This window comes from Geotrypetes seraphini, chromosome 14 (assembly GCF_902459505.1).
Source record: "Geotrypetes seraphini chromosome 14, aGeoSer1.1, whole genome shotgun sequence".
NCBI classification, from domain to species: Eukaryota; Metazoa; Chordata; class Amphibia; order Gymnophiona; family Dermophiidae; genus Geotrypetes; species Geotrypetes seraphini.
In genome coordinates this window covers 13,743,979-13,768,290 of record NC_047097.1, presented here as the reverse complement: position 1 = coordinate 13,768,290, position 24,312 = coordinate 13,743,979, and the positions used below count along the sequence as shown (strand labels likewise).

At 41.8% G+C, this 24,312-nt stretch overlaps 1 protein-coding gene across 1 annotated transcript in view; it reads right to left on the bottom strand.

Annotated features, from left to right (window-relative positions):
• Positions 1 to 24,312, bottom strand: part of PRTG (protogenin) — a 254,683-nt gene that overhangs the window by 12,780 nt on the left and 217,591 nt on the right. Inside the window, exons 16-17 of the mRNA XM_033921031.1 lie at positions 11,277 to 11,456; positions 4,679 to 4,799 (exon numbers count right to left, since the gene is read on the bottom strand). Of these exons, the coding sequence (XP_033776922.1) occupies positions 4,679 to 4,799; positions 11,277 to 11,456 (301 nt within the window). The remainder of the gene's footprint in view (positions 1 to 4,678; positions 4,800 to 11,276; positions 11,457 to 24,312) is intronic.

Here is a 24,312-nt window from a genome sequence, read left to right as displayed (position 1 = left end):
ATTCCGTGTCAGGCATGCATCATATGCGTCGATAGCCGTAAGGTGCTCCTGTCACAAAAGCGATTTAAAAAGACCAGTGCTACCCTCAATTTTTTTTTTTTTTTACTTCCAAGTCTCATGCAATCGGCAGCCAACCTGCCAGCATACAATTTTAACAAGCATGCCTGAGACAAGCCCTTAGCACACTTGTTGAGACACGTTTATAATACATTTGTGTATGGCCCTCCTTCCTTATGAAAAATATATCCTGTTATTTCAATTTCCATCTAGAATCTGTAGACCAGACTTGCCAGTGTACCCTCTGACGCACGAGCACACGAAACACCTTTAATACATGTGTCTGAAACACAGTTCTAACACACTATTGGCACACTTCTAACACACTCCAGACTTATGGGTAACTTTGGCTCATTAAAGGTTGGCGCTTAATTTAGTGCATCACCAGGCAATGTTAGGGTATCGCAAGTGCTCATTTTAATATTAATGACTTTGCATTATATTTGCATAGCAAAGTGTTGGAGGCTGCTGCAATGCACAGAAAACACCACGGTGAGCCATAAGGTGCATTGGTAGGTAAAATATTTTGATGCATTGATTTAGAATCAATCGTTAAACGCACGGTGAGTTTAGAACAATCAAGGCCTAAGTGGAACTCAAAAATGAAATTTCTAACCTGCTAAAATCATCCATAGTACCTGAATATTGAAGGGTAGCCAATGTTACACCAATTTTTTAAAAGAATTGCAGGAGTTTATCTGGGAAATTACAGACCTTTAAGCCTGACTTCAGTGCTGGACTAGATTTTCATAAAGCTTTTGACAAAGTTCCTCATGAGAAACTCCTGAGAATATTAAATAATCATGGGTTAGGAGGCAATGTTCTGTTGTGGATTAGGAATTGGTTATTGGACAGAAACAGAGGGTAGTGTTAAATGGCTTTATTTCTCAATGAAGGAGGGTAAATAGTGATGTGCTGTAGGGATCTGTACTGGGATCGGTGCTATTTAATATATTTATAAATGATCTGGAAATTGGAATGACAAAGAGGTGATTAAATTTGCAGATGACACCAAACTATTTCAAGGTTGTCAAAACATATGAGGACTGTGAAAAATTGCAGGAAGACCTTAAGAAATTGCAAGACTGGGTATTCAAATGACAAATTAAATTTAATGTGGATAAATGCAAAGTGAAGCAGATCGAGAAGAATAATCCAAATCATAGTTACTGGATGCTGGGGTCCACCTTAGGAGTTAGCACCCAAAAAAAAGATCTGGGTGCCATTATAAACACTATGCTGAAATCTTCTGCCCAGTGTGTGGCTGCAGGAAAAAAAAAAAAAGCAAATGGGATGCTAGGAATTATTAGATGAGGGATGATAAATAAGACCGAAAATATTATAATGCCTTTGTATCGCTCCACAATGCGACTTCACCTTGGAGTACTGCACACAGTTCTGGTCACCATATCTCAAAAAAGATATAGCGGGATTAGAACAGGTTCAAAGAATAGCAACCAAAGCGATAAAGGGGATGGAGCTCCTCTTACATGAGGAAAGACTACAGAGGTAAGGATTCTTCAGCTTGGAAAAGATTCGGCTGTGGGAGGATATGATTGAGGTCTTCAAAATCTGTACATTTGCGAATCATGTCATATTACTCCTTTATTGAAGCAGGCTCATTAGTTACCAGTTCCTTGAAGGATTTCGTATAAAATTCTTTTGTTGGTATTTAAAACTGTAACGACACCTGAAGGAGATAGTTTAGGGGTTCATGTTACTGACAATTTGTAGTTCACATTTTGTACTATTTGTGGAATTATGAATAATTTTCAATAAAAAAATATTTAATATAAAACTTTAATGACAAATGAATCATCTTATCTTTCGCAAATCTTGATCCTATATTCATCATGTAAAACTCTTAGATCTTTGGATCAGAATCAGTTAGTTATTCCCTCATATAGAGAAATAGTCCATGAACATATACCACATTCTTCTTTTTTTAGTTCGCAGGCCTACTCTTTGGAATTCCTTACCAAAAAATATATGATTAGAATCTAATTTGAAACCTTTGAAATCAGAATGAAAAACTTTTATTTTTAGTGATGCTTTTATGTAATTAAAATTTGTAGATTTGCAGCAAGTTGTTGAAAAATAAAATGCAAGCACTTTACCTTAAACCTTATGTATTATCCTTTCCCTTCTTTTTAATGAATGTACTTCTATTATTTACTCTATCTAGTCTTTTAAATTGGTACATCCCTTAAATATTATTTAGAACTGTAAGCCACCGAGAAGGTTTTACCATAAAGTCAGGATAGAAAGTCTTAATAAACTTGGTAATGTGTTCCATCTTAATGGAGCAACCGCTTAGAAAGTGCAGCACTTTACAGTGTCTAAATGTGCTTCCTCCCAAAAAAATCGTTTGTACATGATCTCTCTTACTTTCCACATGACATATGAGATTATAATATGCTACCTATTCCAAGCGTACAAAAAAATGTCAGAAAAATAATGTATATTTAATGACTGGATACTGGTTTAGAAAACTAAGCTGCTGCTTCCTCTCTTGGACCTAGATTATTGTTATATGGAACCAGAACATTAGGAAAATGACAGACCAGGTCTAGTTTTGCCCTATGCCATCTATAAGCCTATAGTTCTCTTTCTAGGGTTTTATTTTGAAAAATCATGCAAAATTCTTAGCATAGCACACAAAAAAGATAAAATGCTTTGAAGAGTTATGTGCTCCCTTTTATATAACATGGAACAAACTAGATGCCTAACTATTAAAGCATTTAGCTGGGAATCAGAAGGCCTGGGTCAAATCTCATAGCATCTACTTATGGTTTTGGACAAGTCATTTAAACCTCCATGCCTTGGGACTGATGCTGGGCAGGTTCAGGCAGTAATGTCAGTCTGGGTCATACCTCTCTCCGCTACATTAGGCAGCAGCAACATGATGTCTCATGCTTAATAGAAGGCGGCAATTACAAACCACAGGGCAGGGGGGTCTCCTCATTGTATGGCTGTGAGAGTATGTGTGCTGCATAGTAATAACAGAGTATGGTTACCAATACCCTGTGTCTCATCATACAGGCAATGCTGTGAAACAGCATAGATATCTGCTTGCCTCTTGTTCAGCAGCTGCATTGGTCAAGGGCATATTGCAACAATGGCAATCTTTCACCTATACATGATTATCCCCGCTAGCACTGAACTACCAAACTGATGGAATGTGTACATAATCTTGCAAAACCATCACATTTCAGGCACTGTGGCGAACTGCTAAGTCATGCACAGTGTCTGCAAAGATGATCTCACCTTTCTGAGGCTAAGGTCAAGACTTTCCTGAACTTTCCAGAACATTATATTGCAAAACAGTGAAAGGAACAAAGCCTTCCCTGCACTATATACAAGACTGCACATCAGGACCTCAGCTGGTGTGATATCAAACCAGGAAGACATCACTTACAGACTCTTTACCAGCTGACTTCCCTGCATTGATCAGGACCTACTGATCTGCCTGCTGCTGTTTTGTCTCTCTGGAAGAAGATCTTGCTGCCAGATCTTAAGCCACCTCTGACTTAGCAAGAGCCAGTGTGGGGTTGTTCTAACTACTTGAGTGATAAGTGCCTTTCATTCTTCCAACCTTGAATGTAGTTCTGAGTCACTAATGTGTTTATATTAGACTGTATTGTAAATAAAAGCCTCTATTTTTATAATAATGGGCTGTATTCCTTGCCTGTCAGTGTTGTTATTGTACAAGGTTAGAACTTAGATCTTTGAAAAAATTAGTTCAGAGTCCTATACATTATACATATATTTTGTTCCCCATGCCTTGGTTCCTTGGGACCAGAATTCCTGAGTGTTCCCTGCAAAGATTTCCCCATATCAATATGCTTGTATGGCCACCAGGAGTCAGTATGACTCAGGGACACATTTTATCTGGATTTATAGAATACATGCACCTGCCAAGAAGTTAGCACAGGTAGGAGGACCACAATATTGAAAAGAAAAAATTATAGTCTAGAGTGAATTCTGGAAGCATGTGTGCATGCCTCATTATACATTTGTTTGTGGGTTTGTTTTTTTATATTCTCTTGTCTTTTTGCTTTGGTCCTTGGGAGTACTGTCATTCTATAAGTTCACTGGTATAGAGAATAGTTTCTCCCACTTACTAAGGTAAAATGTAGGAAATAAAGATTTCAATGGAAATGGAGACATAAGCATGTTATCATACATGATCTATGGCTGGGGTAGGGAACTCCGGTCCTCGAGAGCCATATTCCAGTCAGGTTTTCAGGATTTCCCCAATGAATAAGCATTGAAAGCAGTGCATGCACATAGATCTCATGCATGTTCATTGGGAAAATCCTGAAAACCCGACTAGAATATGGCTCTCGAGGACCGGAGTTCCCTACCCCTGATCTATGGCAACCTACGTTAGACCTGCCCTACTGTACTATGGTCTATAACTGTTAATGAGCCTTAATAAAGTTAAAAAAAACCCCAAACAACAAAACCCCAAAACTATACAAAGTAAAATTGTTTGGGAACAGTAAACTAAGCATCCTTGCAGTATAGTTAAGCAAGGTTGGGCTCAGCTTGTCTCTCATGGCCTGAAACCACCTAACAACCATATTAGAGCTCCAGCCTTTGATTAGTGAGTACATACCTGCTTTTGCTGCGGTAGATCAAAATTAGAATACAGATCAGGATACAGGTCAAGGCTATGCAAACTCCTACAACAATTCCTGTCATTGATTTTTGATCTAGAGGATAATAGCCAGAATAAACTGTGAAAGAAAAAAAATCCAAGTTAAAATCTCAAAGACAGGTGCAAGATATCTCATAAGTGACATTAGCAGCAAATGGGAAAGACCAATAATGAATTTAATGGCATTGGCAAAAGCCGTTAATATTTCATTTCATTTATTAAGCTTCTACTGTAATATATCCTTCCACAATCCTTGGAAAGGTAAACTCTCAAAACCATTTACTTTCTTTCAGCCATGGAAATGGACTATTTGAAAAATATCCACATAAATTTAGATGTTTCAATCTGTAAAATGGATGATCTTGGTGGATGTTTCCAACACAAGGACACCCATCTCACATGTATTTTAGAACAGGCTTTATGCTATTCTAAAATACTTTGTGATGCATGGACTGGGACATCTACATTCTGAGTTGGACAACCTTTCTAAAATATACCTCATAGTATAATATATCAGAATATCATCAAATACAGTGTTGGTTGAAATTTAACTTTAGAAGTGTGACAGATAACTGGAGCCCAATTTTGTATTTTGCAGCATAGTTCTAATGAATAATTTTGTGCTGTGAGTTTGTGTCACAAGCCCTTAAGATCAATTTGAATAATGATAGCAGGTATCCTAAATGTGAAGGATCTGTGCTAAGCTATAATTTTTAGCTCGTTCAATGCATTCATGAGTTTCAGGTTCAGATTACTCATATTTAACTAGGCCTAGGGTGATGGGTGAACAAATAGTGCGAGAAACTACATATTTTTAAATGATTATGCCATTTTTACATTGCGTAGAAGAGGAATGAAGCAGTTTATTAGCAAACTGGTGTTCCTAACACATGACTGCATTTTAATTAGAGGAGCCATATCCAGTGCTCCAGTCCTCTCTTCCCCACCCCCAGATTTTCCAGAGTATATGGGAATGGTACAGGTGCCTTATAGTCAGAAGTCTGATCTCTTGGAAAATATACAGTACTCCCCTGATATTCGCGGGGTTCCATTTCAGGAACCCCCGTGAATCTTTAAAAACTGTGAATATGGTTTTTCATGGGGGAGACTGGAGAGGGCAGCGGGAGAGGCAGGAGAGAGCAGCCGGAGCGCTGGCGAGTGAAGGAAATCACTCATTGTATGCTCCGACCGCCTCTTCCTGCACTAAAGTCAGGCCATACCAATCAGGAGCTGCGTGTCAAAGCAGCTCCTGATTGGTAAGGCCCGACTTTAGTGCAGAAGGGTGAAGGAATAGCACTATATATAAAGGACACCATTCACTCGACCAGAGTGGATACGGCAACAAAGGCGGAAGGATTGGAATCATTATGGGTTAAATTACCAGGAAGAAATGGATTTGACATAAAATTGGGACTGTACTATCGTCCACCTGGACAAACAGAAGCAAACGACAAAGAACTCAAAGCAGAATTGAGGCGGGAATGCAAAAACGGAAACGTGATGGTAATGGGGGACTTTAACTACCCCGGGATAGACTGGAGTATTGGAAACGCCAACTGCGCGAGGGAAACAGAATTCCTAGAGGCTGTGAGGGACTGCTTCATGGAACAGCTCGTCAAGGAACCAACGAGAGGGAATGCCATTCTCGACCTAATCCTCAACAGGCTAGGGGGACCTGCAAAGGAAGTGGAACTAGTAGGACCACTAAGAAACAGCGATCACAACATGATCCAGTACAAATTAGAAGTAGGAACATCAAAATTAAAGAGAACCACAGCGACAACGCTCAACTTCAAGAAAGGGAACTACGATGCTATGAGAGCAATGGTGAGAAAGAAACTCAGAAACAGCTCAAGGAAAACAGAGACCGTGGAGAAAGCCTGGTCCCTATTCAAGGACACGGTGCAAGAAGCACAAAATCCCCAGGTTTAGAAAAGGGTGCAAAAAAAAAAATCAAACAAAAGACCCGGTATGGATAACCAATGAAGTGAAGAAAGCGATAAGAGACAAGAAAAAATCGTTCCGAAGATGGAAAAAGGACCAAACCGGGGAAAACTGGCAGGAACACAGGAAACGCCAAAAAGAATGTCACCGAGTGGTTAGAAGAGCAAAAAGAGAATACGAAGAGAGACTGGCCGGGGAAGCAAGAAATTTCAAATCGTTCTTCAGATACGTTAAAGGGAAGCAACCGGCGAGGGAGGAAGTAGGACCGTTGGATGATGGAGAGAGAAAGAGAGTGGTAAAGGAGGAAAAAGAGGTAGCCGATAGGTTAAACAAGTTCTTCTCTTCAGTCTTCACAAGCAAGGACACATCCAATGTACCAGAACCTGAAGAGATCTTAAATGGAGACCAAGAAGAAAAACTGTCGACAATAGAGGTAAGCCATGAGGATGTTCTCCAACAGATAGATAGATTGAAAATCGACAAATCACCAGGCACGAATGGAATCCACCCAAGGGTATTAAAAGAACTAAGAAACGAAATAGCGGAAATACTCCAACGAGTTTGCAACCTATCCTTGAAAACTGGGGAGATCCCGGAGGACTGGAAAATAGCAAATGTTACACCTATCTTTAAGACGGGATCGAGAGGTGACCCGGGGAACTACAGGCCGGTAAGCTTGACTTCAATTCCGGGCAAGATGGTAGAAGAACTGATACAAGACAGCATCTGTGAGCACATAGAAAAAAATGGACTAATGAAAGCGAGCCAACATGGCTTCTGCAAAGGAAGATCGTGCCAAATGAACTTACTGCACTTCTTTGAAAGGATACACAGCCAGATGGACAAAGAGGAACCCATAGACATCATTTATCTCGACTTCCAAAAAGCCTTTGACAAGGTACCCCATGAGAGGCTACTTAGGAAGCTGTGGAACCACGGGGTGGAAGGGGACGTATATAGATGGGTTAAACACTGGTTGGCAGGCAGAAAGCAAAGGGTTGGAGTGAAGGACCACTACTTGGACTGGAGAAGGGTCACGAGCGGTGTTCCGTAGGGGTCGGTACTTGGACCGCTGCTGTTCAATGTATTTATTAATGACCTAGAAACAGGGACGAAGTGTGAAGTTATAAAATTTGCGGATGACACTGAACTCTGTAGCAGGGTTAGAACTGAGGAGGAATGTGAAGACCTACAAAGGGACCTGAAAAAACTGGAGGAGTGGGCGAATAAATGGCAGAAGAACTTCAATGTAGAGAAATGCAAGGTCATGCATATAGGGAAAAAGAACCCGATGTTCAGCTACAAAATGGGGGGATTAGTACTATGGGAAAGTAACCTTGGAAAAGACTTGGGTGTGCTGGTGGATACAACAATGAAGTCAACAGCACAATGCGCAGCAGCCTCAAAGAAAGCAAACAGAATGTTGGGTATTATTAAGAAGGGCATTACATCCAGAACGAAGGAAGTCATCATGCCGCTGTATCGTGCGATGGTGCGCCCGCATCTGGAGTACTGTGTCCAATATTGGGCACTGTACCTTAAGAAGAGCATAGCGATACTTGAGAGGGTTCAGAGAAGAGCGACAAGAATGATAAAAGGTATGGAAAACCTTGCATAAGCTGACAGGTTGGAAAGGCTGGGGCTCTTCTCCCTGGAGAAGCGGAGACTCAGAGGAGACATGATAGAGACTTTCAAGATCATGAAAGGCATAGAGAAGGTAGAAAGGGACAGATTCTTCAGCTTATTGGGAACCACAAGAACAAGGGGGCACTCGGAGAAATTGAAAGGGGACAGGTTTAGAACCAATGCTAAGAAATTCTTTTTCACTCAGAGGGTGGTGGGCACCTGGAATGCGCTTCCAGAGGTTGTGATAGGACAGAGTACATTACGGGGTTTCAAATAAGGATTGGATAAATTCCTGAAGGATACGGGGACTGAGGGATACAGATAGAGGTAGAGATAGGATTATGAAAGGGTATAGATAGAAGGATAAAGGGGATTGAAGGGTTTTAGACAAAGGATCACCTTACAGGTCATGGACCTGATGGGCCGCTGCAGGAGTGGACTGCTGGATGCGATGGACCTCTGGTCTGACCCAGCGGAGGCAACTTCTTATGTTCTTATGTCCTCTCCTGGTTGGCGGTCGGAAAATACCATGAATGACTGGGACTGCGAACCGCGAATGACTGGGGGAACACTGAATTTGCATTTATTGTGGACACTTATTATGGAATGGGAGAGTGCGTATTTGGGGGTCAGTTCTATAAGGTGGGCACTAGCATTTAATCAAATGTATGCATAAATGATGGGAATAATGGCATATATACAAGTATGTGCACTCATGTGTGAGTTAAATGCTAAAATTCCACCTAAGCACTAAGTACACAGATATCTTACACACATGCATTTTATAGATAGTTGTCCACATGGGTAGAATCTGGGTAAAGCATGATGGAGCTTACAGAATACTATGTGGCTCATTTTTTAAAAAGAAAACCATCCAAAAAGTGGCATAAAGGGGTAGATGGGCATTTTTCTTGCCAAACTCTTCCTATTTGCTATTTTCAAAGCCTATTTTCTAGAGAGATACCTATGCTAATCAGTAGTTCATCTAAATCTCAAAGGGGTGTAATAGAGGCATGGTGTGGGTCTAGGATATTTTTCTGCCATAGTCAAACACTTAGGAATATGTCCAGAGCACAGTTTAGACCAGTGGTTCCCAACCCTGTCCTGGAGGACCACCAAGCCAATCGGGTTTTCAGGATAGCCCTAATGAATATGCATTGAGCAGATTTGCAAGCCTCTCACTTCCATTATATGCAAAATTCTCTCATGCATATTCACTAGGGCTAGCCTGAAAACCCGACTGGCCTGGTGGTCCTCCAGGACAGGGTTGGGAACCACTGGTTTAGACATTTGGGGCTAGTCCTGTTTGAATAATGAATAAGTGCCAAAAAGTGTCCAAACTGACCAGATCACTGGAGGGATGTAAACATGACCCCCCCCCCCGGTCGCTGAACCCCTTCCAACCTCTAAATATGTGAATGAAACGATATATACCTGCCTGTATGAAGCTGCAGATGTTATGGCCAGTCCTAGTAGAGCAGCAAGCAAGTTCTTGGAGTAGCCCAGTGGGCAGTGTAGTCAACCACAGAGATGGGGACTCAGGCCCATATCACACTCCAAGTACTACACTTTGGTGGATTATGTGAGCCTTCCAAAATCCTAATGTACCTACATATGACACCTGCAGGCATAAGGGCTACTGATGTGGTATACAGTTGGGTCCAGTAGGTTTTGAGTGGGATTTGGAGGGCTCCCAATACACTATAAGGGGATTATGGTGAAATGTGTACCTGGGCCTTATGTGACATTCGCTGCAGTGTCCCCTAAGGTGACTCACCGCTCTGCTGGGATGTCTGTGTGGCCAGTCTACTAGAAGTGCTGATAGCTCCTACATCCTTATGGCTTGTTTTGTGTTTTTTTTCTTTTGGAAGTGTTTTGCTGTTTGTTGTTTTGTTTTTTAATGGTTCAAAAAGATAGACACACATCTGAAAAATGGGCTTTTTTGAAAAAACCAAAATAGATGTTTTACAATTTTGAAAATGGGCATGTTTGGTACTGGATTTTTTTTGAGTGTTCTGCAAAATGTCTACATTTAGATTTAGATGGCATATCAAAATTGGCCCGCCACACATCACACACATATTTCCAACATTTAGGTATGAGCACTTACATCAGCTCTGTGGTTGGTATAAATGCTTGTGCCTAAATTATAGGCATTTGTTATACATGTATTCTGCAAAAGTAAAGTAAGTGCCACTTTGGTACTAAATATAGATAAACTGGCCCTCTTGGAGCATACTTGGTTTCCTCCTCCTTTGTCCATAAAGAGATTTAAACATAAAAGGGGAAACTCTAAAATGGATGCTTAGATGCAGGTGCCCTGATACAGTGCGGCAAGTGGCTATTTTAAAATGACATCTGGGCACCAAGATTCCATTAAAGAATATTAATATAAACTCTAATCATCATGCCTAAATGTAGGTCAATGGCAGGCATAAATGAGTGAGCCTAAGTACAGCAAGAAGTGCACATAACTGATAATTTTCTGCAAAGTTGATTTGTGAAGAATTAAATGCATATGCAAAGCTTTTGTCAAGTACTTTTGAAATGTATTCCTTGCCTCACTGACAGCACCAGAATAAGTTCTTTCATTGCTCTTGGGCATGCAGCAGAACTACAGCTGCTGTTCACATTTTGCTTCCCCCTGTACACTGGTACTGAAGTACCCTTTAAAATATGGTTCCCAGGGCAGGCCTTGGTCACTCTGCCCCATTAAAGTTTAAGTTTATTAGTGCTTACTATACCACCTTATGCTGCGCCAAGGAAAGTCAAGGCGGTTTATATAACAATTTAAAATAAAATAAAAGTGAAACTAGAAAGGAACTCTATAAATAAAGAGAATAGAAACAATCAACCAACCACACTGCCATGATTAGTATAGCGGCCGCGGCTATGGCCGGCAGTCTCCCCAACAAACAGCATAATTTCCTCATGCCAAGATGCATGCAACTAACAGTCATTCCATAACATGCAAAGCTGTACTAACCTTCAGCAGCAGAATCCAAACGTTTTGATTTCTGGCTGGTTTCCGAGGCTCCTTTTTGCAGGACTGTAAGCTCCACCGAGTTTGAGAAGGGTCCCTCTCCTATTTCATTGGATGATGATACTTTCACAATGTAGACATTCCCAGGCACCAGGTTTTCCAGCAAAGCCATGGTTATGGCTCCTGTGAACAGAAATTTCTGCCTATGAAATACATCTGGATAAGAACAAGAATGGCCATACTGGGCCAGATCGATGGTCCACCATGAACAGTAACTTGCTTCCAGAAGTGGTTAATCTAGGTCACAAGTACCTGACAGAATCCCAAATAATAGCAAAATTACATGCTTCCAATCCCAGGGATAGCTTTCTTTCGTTCTTGGAAAAGGCTGGCTTTTTATAGATCGTATGACATAGAATCTTCCTTTAAAAATACTCCTAATCCCTGGACAGAAAACAAGAAGGTAGCAGTCTCCAAAAATCCTAATTGGGATCATTAAGACTTAGAAAACAAACTCTTGCTGTTTGTTTTGTTACTGTACTGCAGTTTGTGTTGATGACACAGGAACTTCATACATACAGTAGTGTCTTGGTTAACTGGGTCTCACTCGCAACTGGCAAAATATCGCCAGTGTAAAAAAAAAAAAAAAAAAAAAAAGTTCCCTGAAGCACCAGTGGCAGTGTCTTGAGCCGCAAATCCTCCCTCCCTCAAGCCCCCAAGCAGCTACAAACCCCCCTCACTCCTGCCCTGAAGCACCAGCGTGACAGTGGTCCTGAACCACAAAGCACTCCTCCCTCCCTCAAGCCCGAAAGTGGTAGAAGCAGGTGGCATTCCTGAGCCACAAACTCCCTCTCTCTCTCTCTCTTCCTTATCTGAAGTGCAGCGGTCAGCAGGAGTAACAGGCTGCTCAGGACTAACCCCGGCAGGGCTTTTCCTCTGACATGTCACTTTCGACGCATCAGAGGAAAGGCCCTGCTAGGGCTGATCGCAAACAGCCTGTTTTGAGGTTGCCTCCTGCTGACCGCTGCGCTTCAGGTAAGGAAGGAAGGGAGGGAAGAGAGCGAGCGAGGGGGTTTGTGGCTCAGAACAGCTGCCACGCTGGGGCTTTGGGGCAGGAGGGTGGGGGGGGAATTGAGAGTGTGTTAGAAACTTTGTCTAACATACTCTCAATTAACCAGATAAAGAGTTATCCGGTATCCACCAATTCCCGTGGGTGCCGGATAACTGAGATTTTACTGTATATTAGAACCCTTTTAGAAACAAGGAAAGACAATTTTGCTGCATGTAGCACAGAAATACTAAAGGTCAAATATTCAGGGATAATTCTGTACCTTTCTCCTTTTTAAAGCAATAGGATGGAAACAGCAGCAATAAGAGTTATAATGAAAATCTTCATCAAGAGGGAGCTTTTCTATTTCTAACAAATTTCTGAAAGCTTATTTCCATTACTAAGAATAAATCATGTCAGTGCTGTGCTGATTTCTCAGTGGGCATCACCTAGACACAAAGTAAGAGGAAAGCTTCACCAACTGATTATCCAAAGGCCTTAAAAAGGCTATGCTACCTTTTCTGGGTATTTCCTGCCAGTAATTGCAAAACTAAAAATAAACTGGCTGATATTCAAAAATATTTATCTGGTTGGAAGGTGCTGCTAACCCAATAAGTGCCAGCCAACAGAATATTCAGCAGCATTAACCGGATAGTGCAGCTGAATATTCTCTCTAACTTCCTCAGCCAGTGGCGTAGTAAGGTTGAGCAGCAGCCAGGGTAGTGGCGCACCTCCCCTGCTCTGCGCACACACCCTTCCCTTTCCCCAAACTTTTTTAACGTCTCCTGGGTAAGCAGTTCACCCTTTCATGTCACTTCCTAGGCACAGGTCCTGGAAGTGATGTCAGAGAGAACACTGATGCAGACAAGGGCAGCAACCTCGAGCCGGAGAAATAAAAAAGGTATAGGGGAAGGCAAGGGGCGGGTGCGCGGCAAGGAGAGGAGCAGAAGGGAGGGGGGTGTCGCACCCTTAGGAAGAATGGGCCTGGGGAGGACCCCCCCCCCCCAGCAACACCCTTACTATGCCACTGCCCTCAGTATTATCCAGATAGTGCCAGGGCAGATTGTGAGCAGAATCAGAGGTTGTCTGGATCAGTGATATTCAGACTGTTAAGCAAATAAAGTTAGAACAGTAAAAATACTGCCCTAACTTTATCCAGGGAGGAAACCTAATCCCTATGACCCCCCCCCCCCCCCCACCCCATCAAGACAACTGTAACTGGCTTAAGGTATGACTTCTAACCCGAGGACATAAGGAATGAATATAAGCGCCCCATATAGCATAGAAAAGTCTCTGGTGTTTAAAAGTATGATGTAAATCCTGGAGCTACATCAATAAGAGTTCATGAAGCTTATTATGCCAATGCCAAAAAGAGGGAGCTCCATTTCACCGACAGCTCAGAGAGATTTCTCCTAGGCAATCCAAGCACTAATCTTTTATGAAAGGTTGTTGGTCAAATTCAGAAATGTGGGGATAGAAGTTCATTTAGGAAATTGCTGAAAACGCAATTATTTGTTGATGTATTTCTTTGAGCATTTGGACCTATTGCAAGGACTGAATCTTTCTGATTTTGTTATTATCTGTTCTGATCTGTTTCAATATTTTATGTATGTAATTTTAATGTAAAACTTTCTGGAATAAAACGGTATAGAAAATAAAATAAATAATTCATCTGCTAGATCTTCCACCGCCGACAAGCACAAAGACGAAGTTGGCAAGGACTGGACAAAATGTTAAAGTTGCAGATAAACAAACCGGTCCCTCCAGTGTAGCATCGGGACCACAAAGGGCCTCCAAACTCTGCAACAGCCACCCCAAAGTCATCATATGCTTAAGCTGTTGTAAGCCGCAATCTGCCAAATCCGAAAACGATGGTTGTCCATACTTGGCTGAAAATCCCCATTGCCCCTAATTGGCAGGAGGCAGCTGCTGTGCTGATGAAATTTTACCCAACGAGCCAACAACAAGCCAAGTTGGCCCACAGCTTTGCGATTGATCAAATAAGTACAGAAGATCGAAGTGACGGTGGCACAGCCACAACTCTAGCCTGTAAGATGTATAACAGATGCTGGGAGTGACCTAAAGCCTGTTCCATCTCCAGCGGGGTGTAATAATCAGTATTGTTAATCCAATCACATAAATGCATAATTAACACACCATATTGTAAAGTTTTATATCAGGACGTCCCAGGCCACTCCTTCTCCAGTTTCCACGAAGATAGCGCAACCTCATCTTCGCCCTACATCCCCCCCCAAATCCATACAAAAGTTTATGTACAGATTGCACATCCCTTTTCAACAAATAAAGGGGCAATGGAAAAATAACCATAATATAAAAACTAATATGTCCCATCAAAGAAAGAGGCATATCTGCCCATCTCTGAAAATAGCCCTTCGTTATAGACAATAGAGGACCGACAGTGATTTTGTACAAATTACTTGGGTTCAGACACAGTTGTATACTCAAATATCAAAAAGACTTCCCAGCCGCTTTAAACAGCCTAAACTGTGGGATTTGACTACTCTAATCTCTTTCAGTCGCCAGATATTCAATTTTAGATAAATTCAACTTAAAGCCTGAATAATCCCCAAATTCAACAAAAAGATCCATTAACACTGGGAGAGATCAAGTCGGATTAGATAGATAGATATACCATTAGGTCCTCTGCAAACGCAGAAATGTTAAACTCTGCTGTGCCCAACTGTACATCCTCAATCTCTGGATTCACCAGAATGTCTCTAATCAATGAATCCAATTCCAAAACAAAAAGATGGTAACCCTGCCTTGTGCCTTATCCAATCGAAAAAGATGAAGAATACCCACCATTAATGCCTAACACTGCTCGTGGCAAACAATAGAGTGCTTGCACTCCCACTACAAAGGACCCCAATATACCATAGGCCCTCAAGACAGCAAACAAGAAAGACCTGTTGAAGGCCTTTTCTGCATCAAAACTAATGAGTATCAATGGAGTGGAGTCACATTGAACCTTTTCCAGCGAAAGCACAATCTGCCAAAGGTTGCTCGCCATCCTATGTCTTTTCACAAAACCAACATGAGGGGAGGCTAAAAGGATAGGTAAGACTCTAGAAAGCTGATTAGTCAGTATCTTGGCAAAAAGCTTAGCCTCAAAAAGTAATAAAGAGATCAGATAATAAGAGTCAGGCAATGAGGGTTATTTTCCTGGCTTTGGAAGAACAATTATTAAAGCTTTCCGCAAAGAATCAGGCACTGATTCTTTATCCAAATAAGAATTAAAGACCTCCACCTGACAACCTGCTATAACCGAATTAAGAATCTTATAGAATTCTGCAGTGAGCCTATCCAATCCTGAAGTTTTACCCAAAATACGATTTTGAATATTATAATACACATCGAGACTAGTGGCTTAGAAGTCTCTGAACACATTAAGAATCTCCCCATTTGAATGAACTAGATTCCCCATTGTCAAACGAATTTGTAAGACTCGCCGAGAGCCTTGCTCTTTAGCGATCAATCTAGCCAGCAGGGACCCCTGCTTATTGGCATGTTTGTACAACTGATAACAATAGTATTGAGCTGATTTTTTTGCTCTATCATGAAGCAACTGATTAAGGGTAGCCTGAGAAGAAAGCCACTCCGCTTTCATCGATGGGGTAGGATGACTACCAAAGAAATGGCGTGCCATATGAACCTTATCCTCCCATAAGCGAACTTCAGCCACCAAGGACCGTTTTTTGTGCGTATAATAGGAAATAATTTCACTGCGCAACCTCCCAGAGAAAAATATTTTAACATGAAATCTCCTTCTTGCAAAATCACATTACAGAAAGCAGAAATTTCAGAGACTTAAAAAAATATCATATAATTCTGATTAGAGAAAATGCTTAAAGATTCAAGAACTTCCAAAGATATCAGAAACTTGTCATGAAAAAAACTATTATCTCAAATCTGTGAAATTCTGAAGCATGTGAAAAGAAAAAGTAATTTACAGGAATAAAATCCCTGCAGGAGAGAGTTAAATCCCCTAAATATGTAACACTGCCTTTGGTGAATTTCTTCAATAATTTGGAAAATAAATCTTAATAAAACAATAAACAAATATCCCTTTGGATCAGCCTAGACATCTTTCTTTGGAGGAAAAATAAAAGTGAAGGCCTCCAGATAATTAAGCATATACATGGCTTAGGAATTTTCCAGAACTGAGGTCTAGGTTTCCAGAATCCTTTGAAGTAAGAAAGTATGTTATCTGTGACCAAAGGGGCTGCAATATTTAGCACCATTAAGGGCTAAAGGTCACGTTCCAATACTGCAAAGTCTTTCCCATCAGCTCCTGAGAAAAAGGACTGAATGGTCAGGAATGGCTACCCTGCTATTGTTGATTTACAGCAGTGAAGATGTGGCACTGCTATATGTGCTGTCCCCACATGAAGTGCCCTCAGAGCACACGTAGGCTGTCTAACTTAGTAATTACACTGTTCTACTTATAAAAGGGTTTTTATTCTTTCCTATTAATTAATTAGGATTTAATTACTGCATTTTTGAAGAAATTCACCCAAGACGGTATACAACAAGATCAATCTAGACATACAATAGGTAATAGTTGGTTCATATACCATTTAAACAAAGCAATAATATTTACTTTGGGAAGAATTTTATCTTTGAGACGAAATTCATTAAAAGGAGGCAAAAGCTGCCTCTGTTAAAACTTAAGATTGGCCCTCTGGAGAAAGAGCCAGGAAATCATTCCAACATCTTTTCCACCAGCTGCATCATGTGTGCCTGACATAACCTTTGGCAGAATGTAGATCTTGTAAAGCTGTCAAGTGGCCAGGGCTCATCTCTGACCTCTCAAATACTGATCAAAACACAACAGCAGAGGTGGCACTAAACTGAACTTTATATAAACAGAGAATTATGGATTTCTGTCATCTTTAGGTCTAAAATCCATATATGGGATTCAGTGGCATAGCGAGGGTGAGAGGCACCTCCCTCACCCTCTTCTCCGGCCTCCCACCTCCACACTCTCCTTCCCTGCCCCCTCTTACCACGCGCCAGTGTTGTCTCTTCCTCTGATGATACTTCCTAGGCATGGGTCCAGAGGGTTGCTGCTCATGCCAGGAACATTACAGAGGTACGGGGGAAGGGAAGCGGCATGCACATGCAGCAGTGTGGGGAGGGGGGAGTGCAGAGATGGAGCGGGGGAGGGGGTGGAGGACGGGTGCTTGCACCCTCATCAAGAAGGCACCTGGGCACACCGTCCCCTCCTTACTACACCACTGATGGGATTTAGAGCATAATAAGCTGGCCTTTAAAAGTCATTTCTACTTTCATTTATGTATCTGAGCCTTTTACTCTCTAATTCCATAACTTTAGCACCCAAATGATTTGTGTGCTAAGATTATAGAATACTCCTGTAACACTTACATACATTAATGTGACATTCACGAAAATACATGCTATGTGTATGCAAAGCAGTATTCTATAACGTGAGCACAATCTGCATAAAACATAAAGAGCTTTCACAGGGGGGAGGTGAATGGGCATGTCAAACAATTGCATGTTTAGGTTATAGACTACTGTCTTTTATACACTAAAGTGCCATGTTTAGATTTATGTATCTACATGTACAATACACAGAAACATGATGACAGATAAAGGCCAAATGCCCCATCCAAACTGCCCATCTACAGCATCCATTATCAAAGGGATCAAAGAGGAAAAAGAACAAAGAACCGGCTCACTGCAGAGGTGAAGGAAGCGATCAGAGACAAGAAAACTTCGTTTAAGGAATGGAAAAGGTCAAAAACGGACGAAAACTGGAACAAGCACAAACAACATAAATGCAGTTGCCATAAGGCGGTAAAAGGGACCAAAAGACACTACGAGGAAAAAATAGCCAAGGAGGCGAAGAACTTCAAGCCGTTCATTCGATATATTAAGGGGAAACGACCCGCGAAGGAAGCGGTGAGACTGCTGGATGACCATGGAATAAAGGGAGCGCTAAAGGAGGACAAAGCAATCACCGACAAACTGAACACATTTTTTGTGTCTGTATTTACCGAAGAAGATTTACACAGCATACCGGAACCCATCAGGCTATATGCATGAAACGAAGATAGAAAGTTGACAGGATTGACGGTCAGTCTAGAGGAGGTGTGTAGGCAGATTGATAGGCTTAAAAGCGATAAATCCCCGGGACCGGATGGCATCCATCCAAGGGTCATCAAGGAACTGAAAGGGACCATAGCTGAACTGCTTCAAGTAATAGCCAATCTGTCGATCAAATCAGGAAAGATTCCAGAACACTGGAAGGTGGCGAATGTTACGCCGATCTTCAAGAAAGGTTCGAGGGGAGATCCGGGAAACTACAGACAGGTGAGTCTGACCTTGGTACCGGGAAAGATGATAGAGTCACTGATAAAGGACCACATTATTGATCACCTTGACGGACACAGGCTGATGAGGACCAGTCAGCACAGTTTTAGCAAAGGCAGATCAAGTTTGACGAACTTGCTGCACTTCTTTGAGGGAATAAACAGACAGATAGACAATTTCAAACGAAAGAACAGCAATATTCTGCATATCCTACAGCCGGTTTATGACAGATTACACATCATGAGCTACAGATACAATTTGCTCTTTTGATTCTATAAATTCTAATAGTTGCTTGGGTTCAAAAAACAGGTAATTCTTATTTGGATATGTAATAAAACATTTTACAGGAAATTTTAATAAAAATATACCTCCCAAGGTGAGGATTCTTGGCCTCAATGCCAAGAACTCCTTTCTCCACCTTTGGGATTTCTGAGACATATCTGGAAATACACAAACATTAGAACCCAAGAACTGATAATTTATATGACAAAAATACATGCATAATACATATTCCCTATCACTTTCAAAAGCAAGTGTTAACAGCAATGTTTTCCTATCTGTTATAACCTCCAAGAAGTTCTCCAGAAAATTAGATAAATTGAAATCTACCTCATTTTCTCCTCGATTCCCATTAGGTGTAGACACCACCAAGGTTTCTTTATTTGGAGATAATTAGCCAAAATTTCCTTGAAATATTTCCTTGCCATCTCCACAGGTGCAATCAAGGGTCACACAGGAATCTCAAGTTATTTCTCCTCAATTGGTTCTCAAAGCTTTCCATTTTTCTTGCAATAAAAGTTTTTTCTTTAACCAACTCAGTTTCTGAAGCTTTCATTTAAATCAATTTTTCTTCCCGTTTTTCCAACTTCTCATTCACTTTTTTTTTAAAGCCAAACCCTGCTTCTCTACTTTGGAATAGATAGTCTCATAGTCCATATTTAAAGTGGAAAAATAAAGTTTGAGATTTGCATCTATAACTGAAATGGCCTGCCATAAAGCTTCCATGTCTATCTTATCAGGTCTCTTCAAAACCCCAAATATGATGTTAGACCCACCAGAAGGACCTCTCACCTCTGCCCTGGTGTGGGGTAACTGATGTATTTCTCCTGCCACTCCGTCCCCTAACGAGGCTAATGCAGCTGGCCTTCCGTTGCCGAGGTCCAAAATCCCCTCTCTGTGCTTTGGCTCCTTAGACACTCCCTCCACCGGCTCCCTTTCAGGTTGGGGTGGAGCTGACCTCTGCTCTGGGCTTAGCACCGCCCGTTCCTGTTAAGCCGAGTTCGCCCGAAGAACTCGGGCTCTCCCCCGAAGTAGGTGTAGCAGATTCACCTGATCGCACAAAGGCTCCCACTATGGTCATCTGAACCAGCTGTTGCGGAGTCACTACCATCACTGGAGGGTTAATGCGAGGGGCTCCCTTCCTCTTCCCCATGTTAAGGTATGGGGAACGCTATTGAGCAATGCCAGCAGAGGCGATTTAGCGGAGCCTCCCTCCCAGGTGTCCACTCTCGTCATCATCTTGATTTCATCTTGCCTCGAACACTTATGATTTTAAAGTTTTTGAGGCATGTGCAGATGAGGACAGAGCTTGCAGGAGTGGGGCAGGGTTAGGAAAATAACTCGCTGGCACGGTATTTTATGGATCGCTCTGAAAAGAGAAGATGGAACTTCTATCTACATGGGTGTAGTCTACAGACCTCCGACTCAATCGCAGCAAATTGATAAGGATCTGATTGTGGATTTCCAAAAGTTTGGAAGGAAAGAGGAGGTTCTGCTGTTGGGAGATTTCAACCTGCTGAATGCAGACTGGAATGTTCCGTCTGCTGAATCGGAAAAAAGTAGGGAGATTGTGGATGCCTTTCAAGAGGCTCTGCTCAGACAAATGGTGACGGAACTCACAAGGGAAAAAGCGATATTGGATCTGGTCCTCACAAATGGAGAGAGTATCTCTAATGTTCAAGTGGGTGCTCACCTGGGAAGTAGCGATCATCAAACAGTTTGGTTTGATATAACGGCTAAAGTGGAGAGCGGCCACACGATACTTAAAGTCCTAGATTTCAAACGTACGGACTTTAATGCAATGGGAGAGTACCTGAAGAAAGAGCTGTTAGGTTGGGAGGACATAAGAGAAGTGGAAAGACAGTGGTCTAAGCTGAAAGGAGCGATAAAAATGGCTACGGACCTTTATGTGAAGAAAATCAATAAAAACCTAGTGGCTGAGAAAATAAAGGCGAAAGAGTTGGCGTTCGTGAAATATAAAAAAACCCAAGAAGAGGAGAGCAGAAAGGACTACAGGGTGAAACTGAAAGAAGCCAAGAGAGAGATACGTCTGGCAAAAGCACAGGCAGAAGAACAAATGGCTAAAAATGTTAAAAAGGGAGACAAAATTTTTTTCATATTAGTGAAAGGAGGAAGATGAAAAATGGAATTGCTAGGCTAAAAGATGCTGGGAACCAATATGTGGAGAGTGATGAGGAGAAAGCAAATGTGCTAAACAAATACTTCTGTTCTGTGTTCACAGAAAAAAATCCTGGAGAAGGACCGAGATTGTCTGGCAAAGTTACACGAGAAAATGGCAAAGTTACACGAGAAAATGGAGTAGATTTTGCGCCATTCACGGAGGAGGGTGTTTATGAGCAACTTGAAAAACTGAAGGTGGACAAAGTGATGGGACCAGACGGGATCCATCCCAGGATACTAAGGGAGCTCAGAGAAGTTCTGGAGAGTCCTATTAAAGACTTGTTCAACAAATCTCTGGAGACGGGAGTGATTCCTGGCGATTGGAGGAGAGCGGATGTGGTCCCTATTCATAAAAGTGGTCACAGGGATGAAGCAGGAAACTACAGGCCGGTGAGCCTCACTTCAGTTGTTGGAAAAATAATGGAAATGTTGCTGAAAGAAAGGATAGTGTACTTCCTTGAATCTAATGGGTTACAGGATCCGAGGCAACATGGCTTTACAAAAGGTAAATCGTGCCAAACGAACCTGATTGAATTTTTTGATTGGGTGACCAGAGAGCTGGATCGAGGATATATGCTAGATGTAATTTACTTGGATTTCAGCAAAGCCTTTGATACAGTTCCTCATAGCAGGCTGTTGAACAAACTTGAAGGGCTGAAGTTAGGACCCAAAGTCGTGAACTGGGTCAGAAACTGGCTGTCGGACAGATGCCAGAGGATGGTGGTTAATGGAAGTCGCTCGAAGGAAGGAAAGGTGAGTAGTGGAGTCCCTCAGGGTTCAGTGCTGGGGCCAATCCTGTTCAATATGTTTGTGAGTGACATTGCTGAAGGGTTAGAAGGAAAAGTGTGCCTTTTTGCAGATGATACCAAGATTTGTAACAGAGTAGACACCGAAGAGGGAGTGGAAAATATGAAAAAGGATCTGCAAAAGTTAGAGGAATGGTCTAATGCCTGGCAACTAAAATTCAATGCAAAGAAATGCAGAGTAATGCATTTGGGGATTAATAATAGGAAGGAACCGTATATGCTGGGAGGAGAGAAGCTGATACGCACGGACGGGGAGAGGGACCTTGGGATGATAGTGTCCGAAGATCTAAAGGCGAAAAAACAGTGTGACAAGGCAGTGGCTGCTGCCAGAAGGATGCTGGGCTGTATAAAGAGAGGCGTAGTCAGTAGAAGGAAGAAGGTGTTGATGCCCCTGTACAGGTCATTGGTAAGGCCCCACTTGGAGTATTGTGTTCAGTTTTGGAGACCGTATCTGGCGAAGGACGTAAGAAGACTTGAGGCGGTCCAGAGGAGGGCGACGAAAATGATAGGAGGCTTGCGCCAGAAGACATATGAGGAGAAACTGGAAGCCCTGAATATGTATACCCTAGAGCAGTGGTTCTTAACCTTGTTGGAGGTACTGAACCCCACCAGTTTCATATGCGTGTTCACCGAACCCTTCTTTATTGGAAAAATAAAATATGATTTTTACAAATTCAAAACATAGGTATACAGTGAGGAAAAAAGAATATCAATTTTGAAAACAAAAAAGTTCTCCTATATTTCGAATAATAATAACATAATAATGAAATTTACTGCAAATCAGTGTGACTTCTGCTGTTGCCTCTCAGAGACCAGTTCAGAAATGTGCGGCTTTACCTTGGCAAGTGCCACTCTCATGTCATTTTCGCAACAAAGTCTGTTCCTTTTCTTCATTTTTATGTCCAGCATTCTCGAAAAGGATTGCTCGCAAAGATATGTTGTAACAAACGGTATGAAAATTTCCAGAGCTTTCTTAGCAATAACAGAGTACGTTACCAATTGTTGACACCAAAACGTTGAGAGCGTTGTTGTTCTGAAGAGTTGCTGTTGAACCTGGCTCTGCTGAATTTCAATGATTTCATCGAGGTATTCATCATTGACATCTGTTGTCTCAACACTAAATGTGAACGGCTGTCTCACCCATGCTGGATATGATTCTCTTGTAGAGAAGTATCCGTCGAGAGACTTTGCAAGCTCATCTAAATGCGTGGCAATAGTTTGCTTCAGTTCCACGGGTACAGAAATGTCTCCGATTCCAGATACATCTTCGATCATACTTACACAGTTGTCTAGCAGGGGAAAGTTTGCGAAGTTATCGTTTTCTGTTCGTCGTTTCCATAATGGTAGCTTTTTTTTAAAAGCTTTCAGGTTTTCTTCCGCTTCGATGATGTTGACTCCACCACCCTGCATCTGCTTATTGAGATGATTGAGAGCTGCAAAGATATCAGCCATGTACGCTAAAATGAGAATGAACTCAGAATTTTTGAAGCAATCTGCATGACAATGTTGCTGCTCACTGAATAACTGATAGATGATTGAACGTGACCGAAGTGCTATATGAGTCGGAGGTGTGTTTTGACCTCCGCTGAACCCGCGAGACTGACTCACCGAACCCCTGGGGTTCGGTCGAACCCAGGTTAAGAACCACTGCCCTAGAGGAAAGGAGAGACAGGGGAGATATGATTCAGACGTTCAAATACTTGAAGGGTATTAACGTAGAACAAAATCTTTTCCAGAGAAAGGAAAATGGTAAAACCAGAGGACATAATTTGAGGTTGAGGGGTGGTAGATTCAGGGGCAATGTTAGGAAATTCTACTTTACAGAGAGGGTAGTGGATGCCTGGAATGCGCTCCCGAGAGAGGTGGTAGAGAGTAAAACTGTGACTGAGTTCAAAGAAGCGTGGGATGAACACAGAGGATTTAGAGTCAGAAAATAATATTAAATATTGAACTAAGGCCAGTACTGGGCAGACTTGCACGGTCTGTGTCTGTATATGGCCGTTTGGTGGAGGATGGGCTGGAGAGGGCTTCAATGGCTGGGAGGGTGTAGATGGGCTGGAGTAAGTCTTAATAGAGATTTCAGCAGTTGGAACCCAAGCACAGTACCGGGTAAAGCTTTGGATTCTTGCCCAGAAATAGCTAAGAAAAAATTTAAAAATTTAAATTGAATCAGGTTGGGCAGACTGGATGGACCATTATCTTTATCTGTCTTTATCTGTCGTCATCTACTATGTTACTATCTTTGCCTCATAAAAAGACAGGAGTGGCCATATTGGTCCGTAAGGGATTTCCTGTTAAGGTGGAACAGCTACATCGGGACACCTCTGGGAGATATCTCCTTTGTAAAGTTACCATGTCTGAACAAACA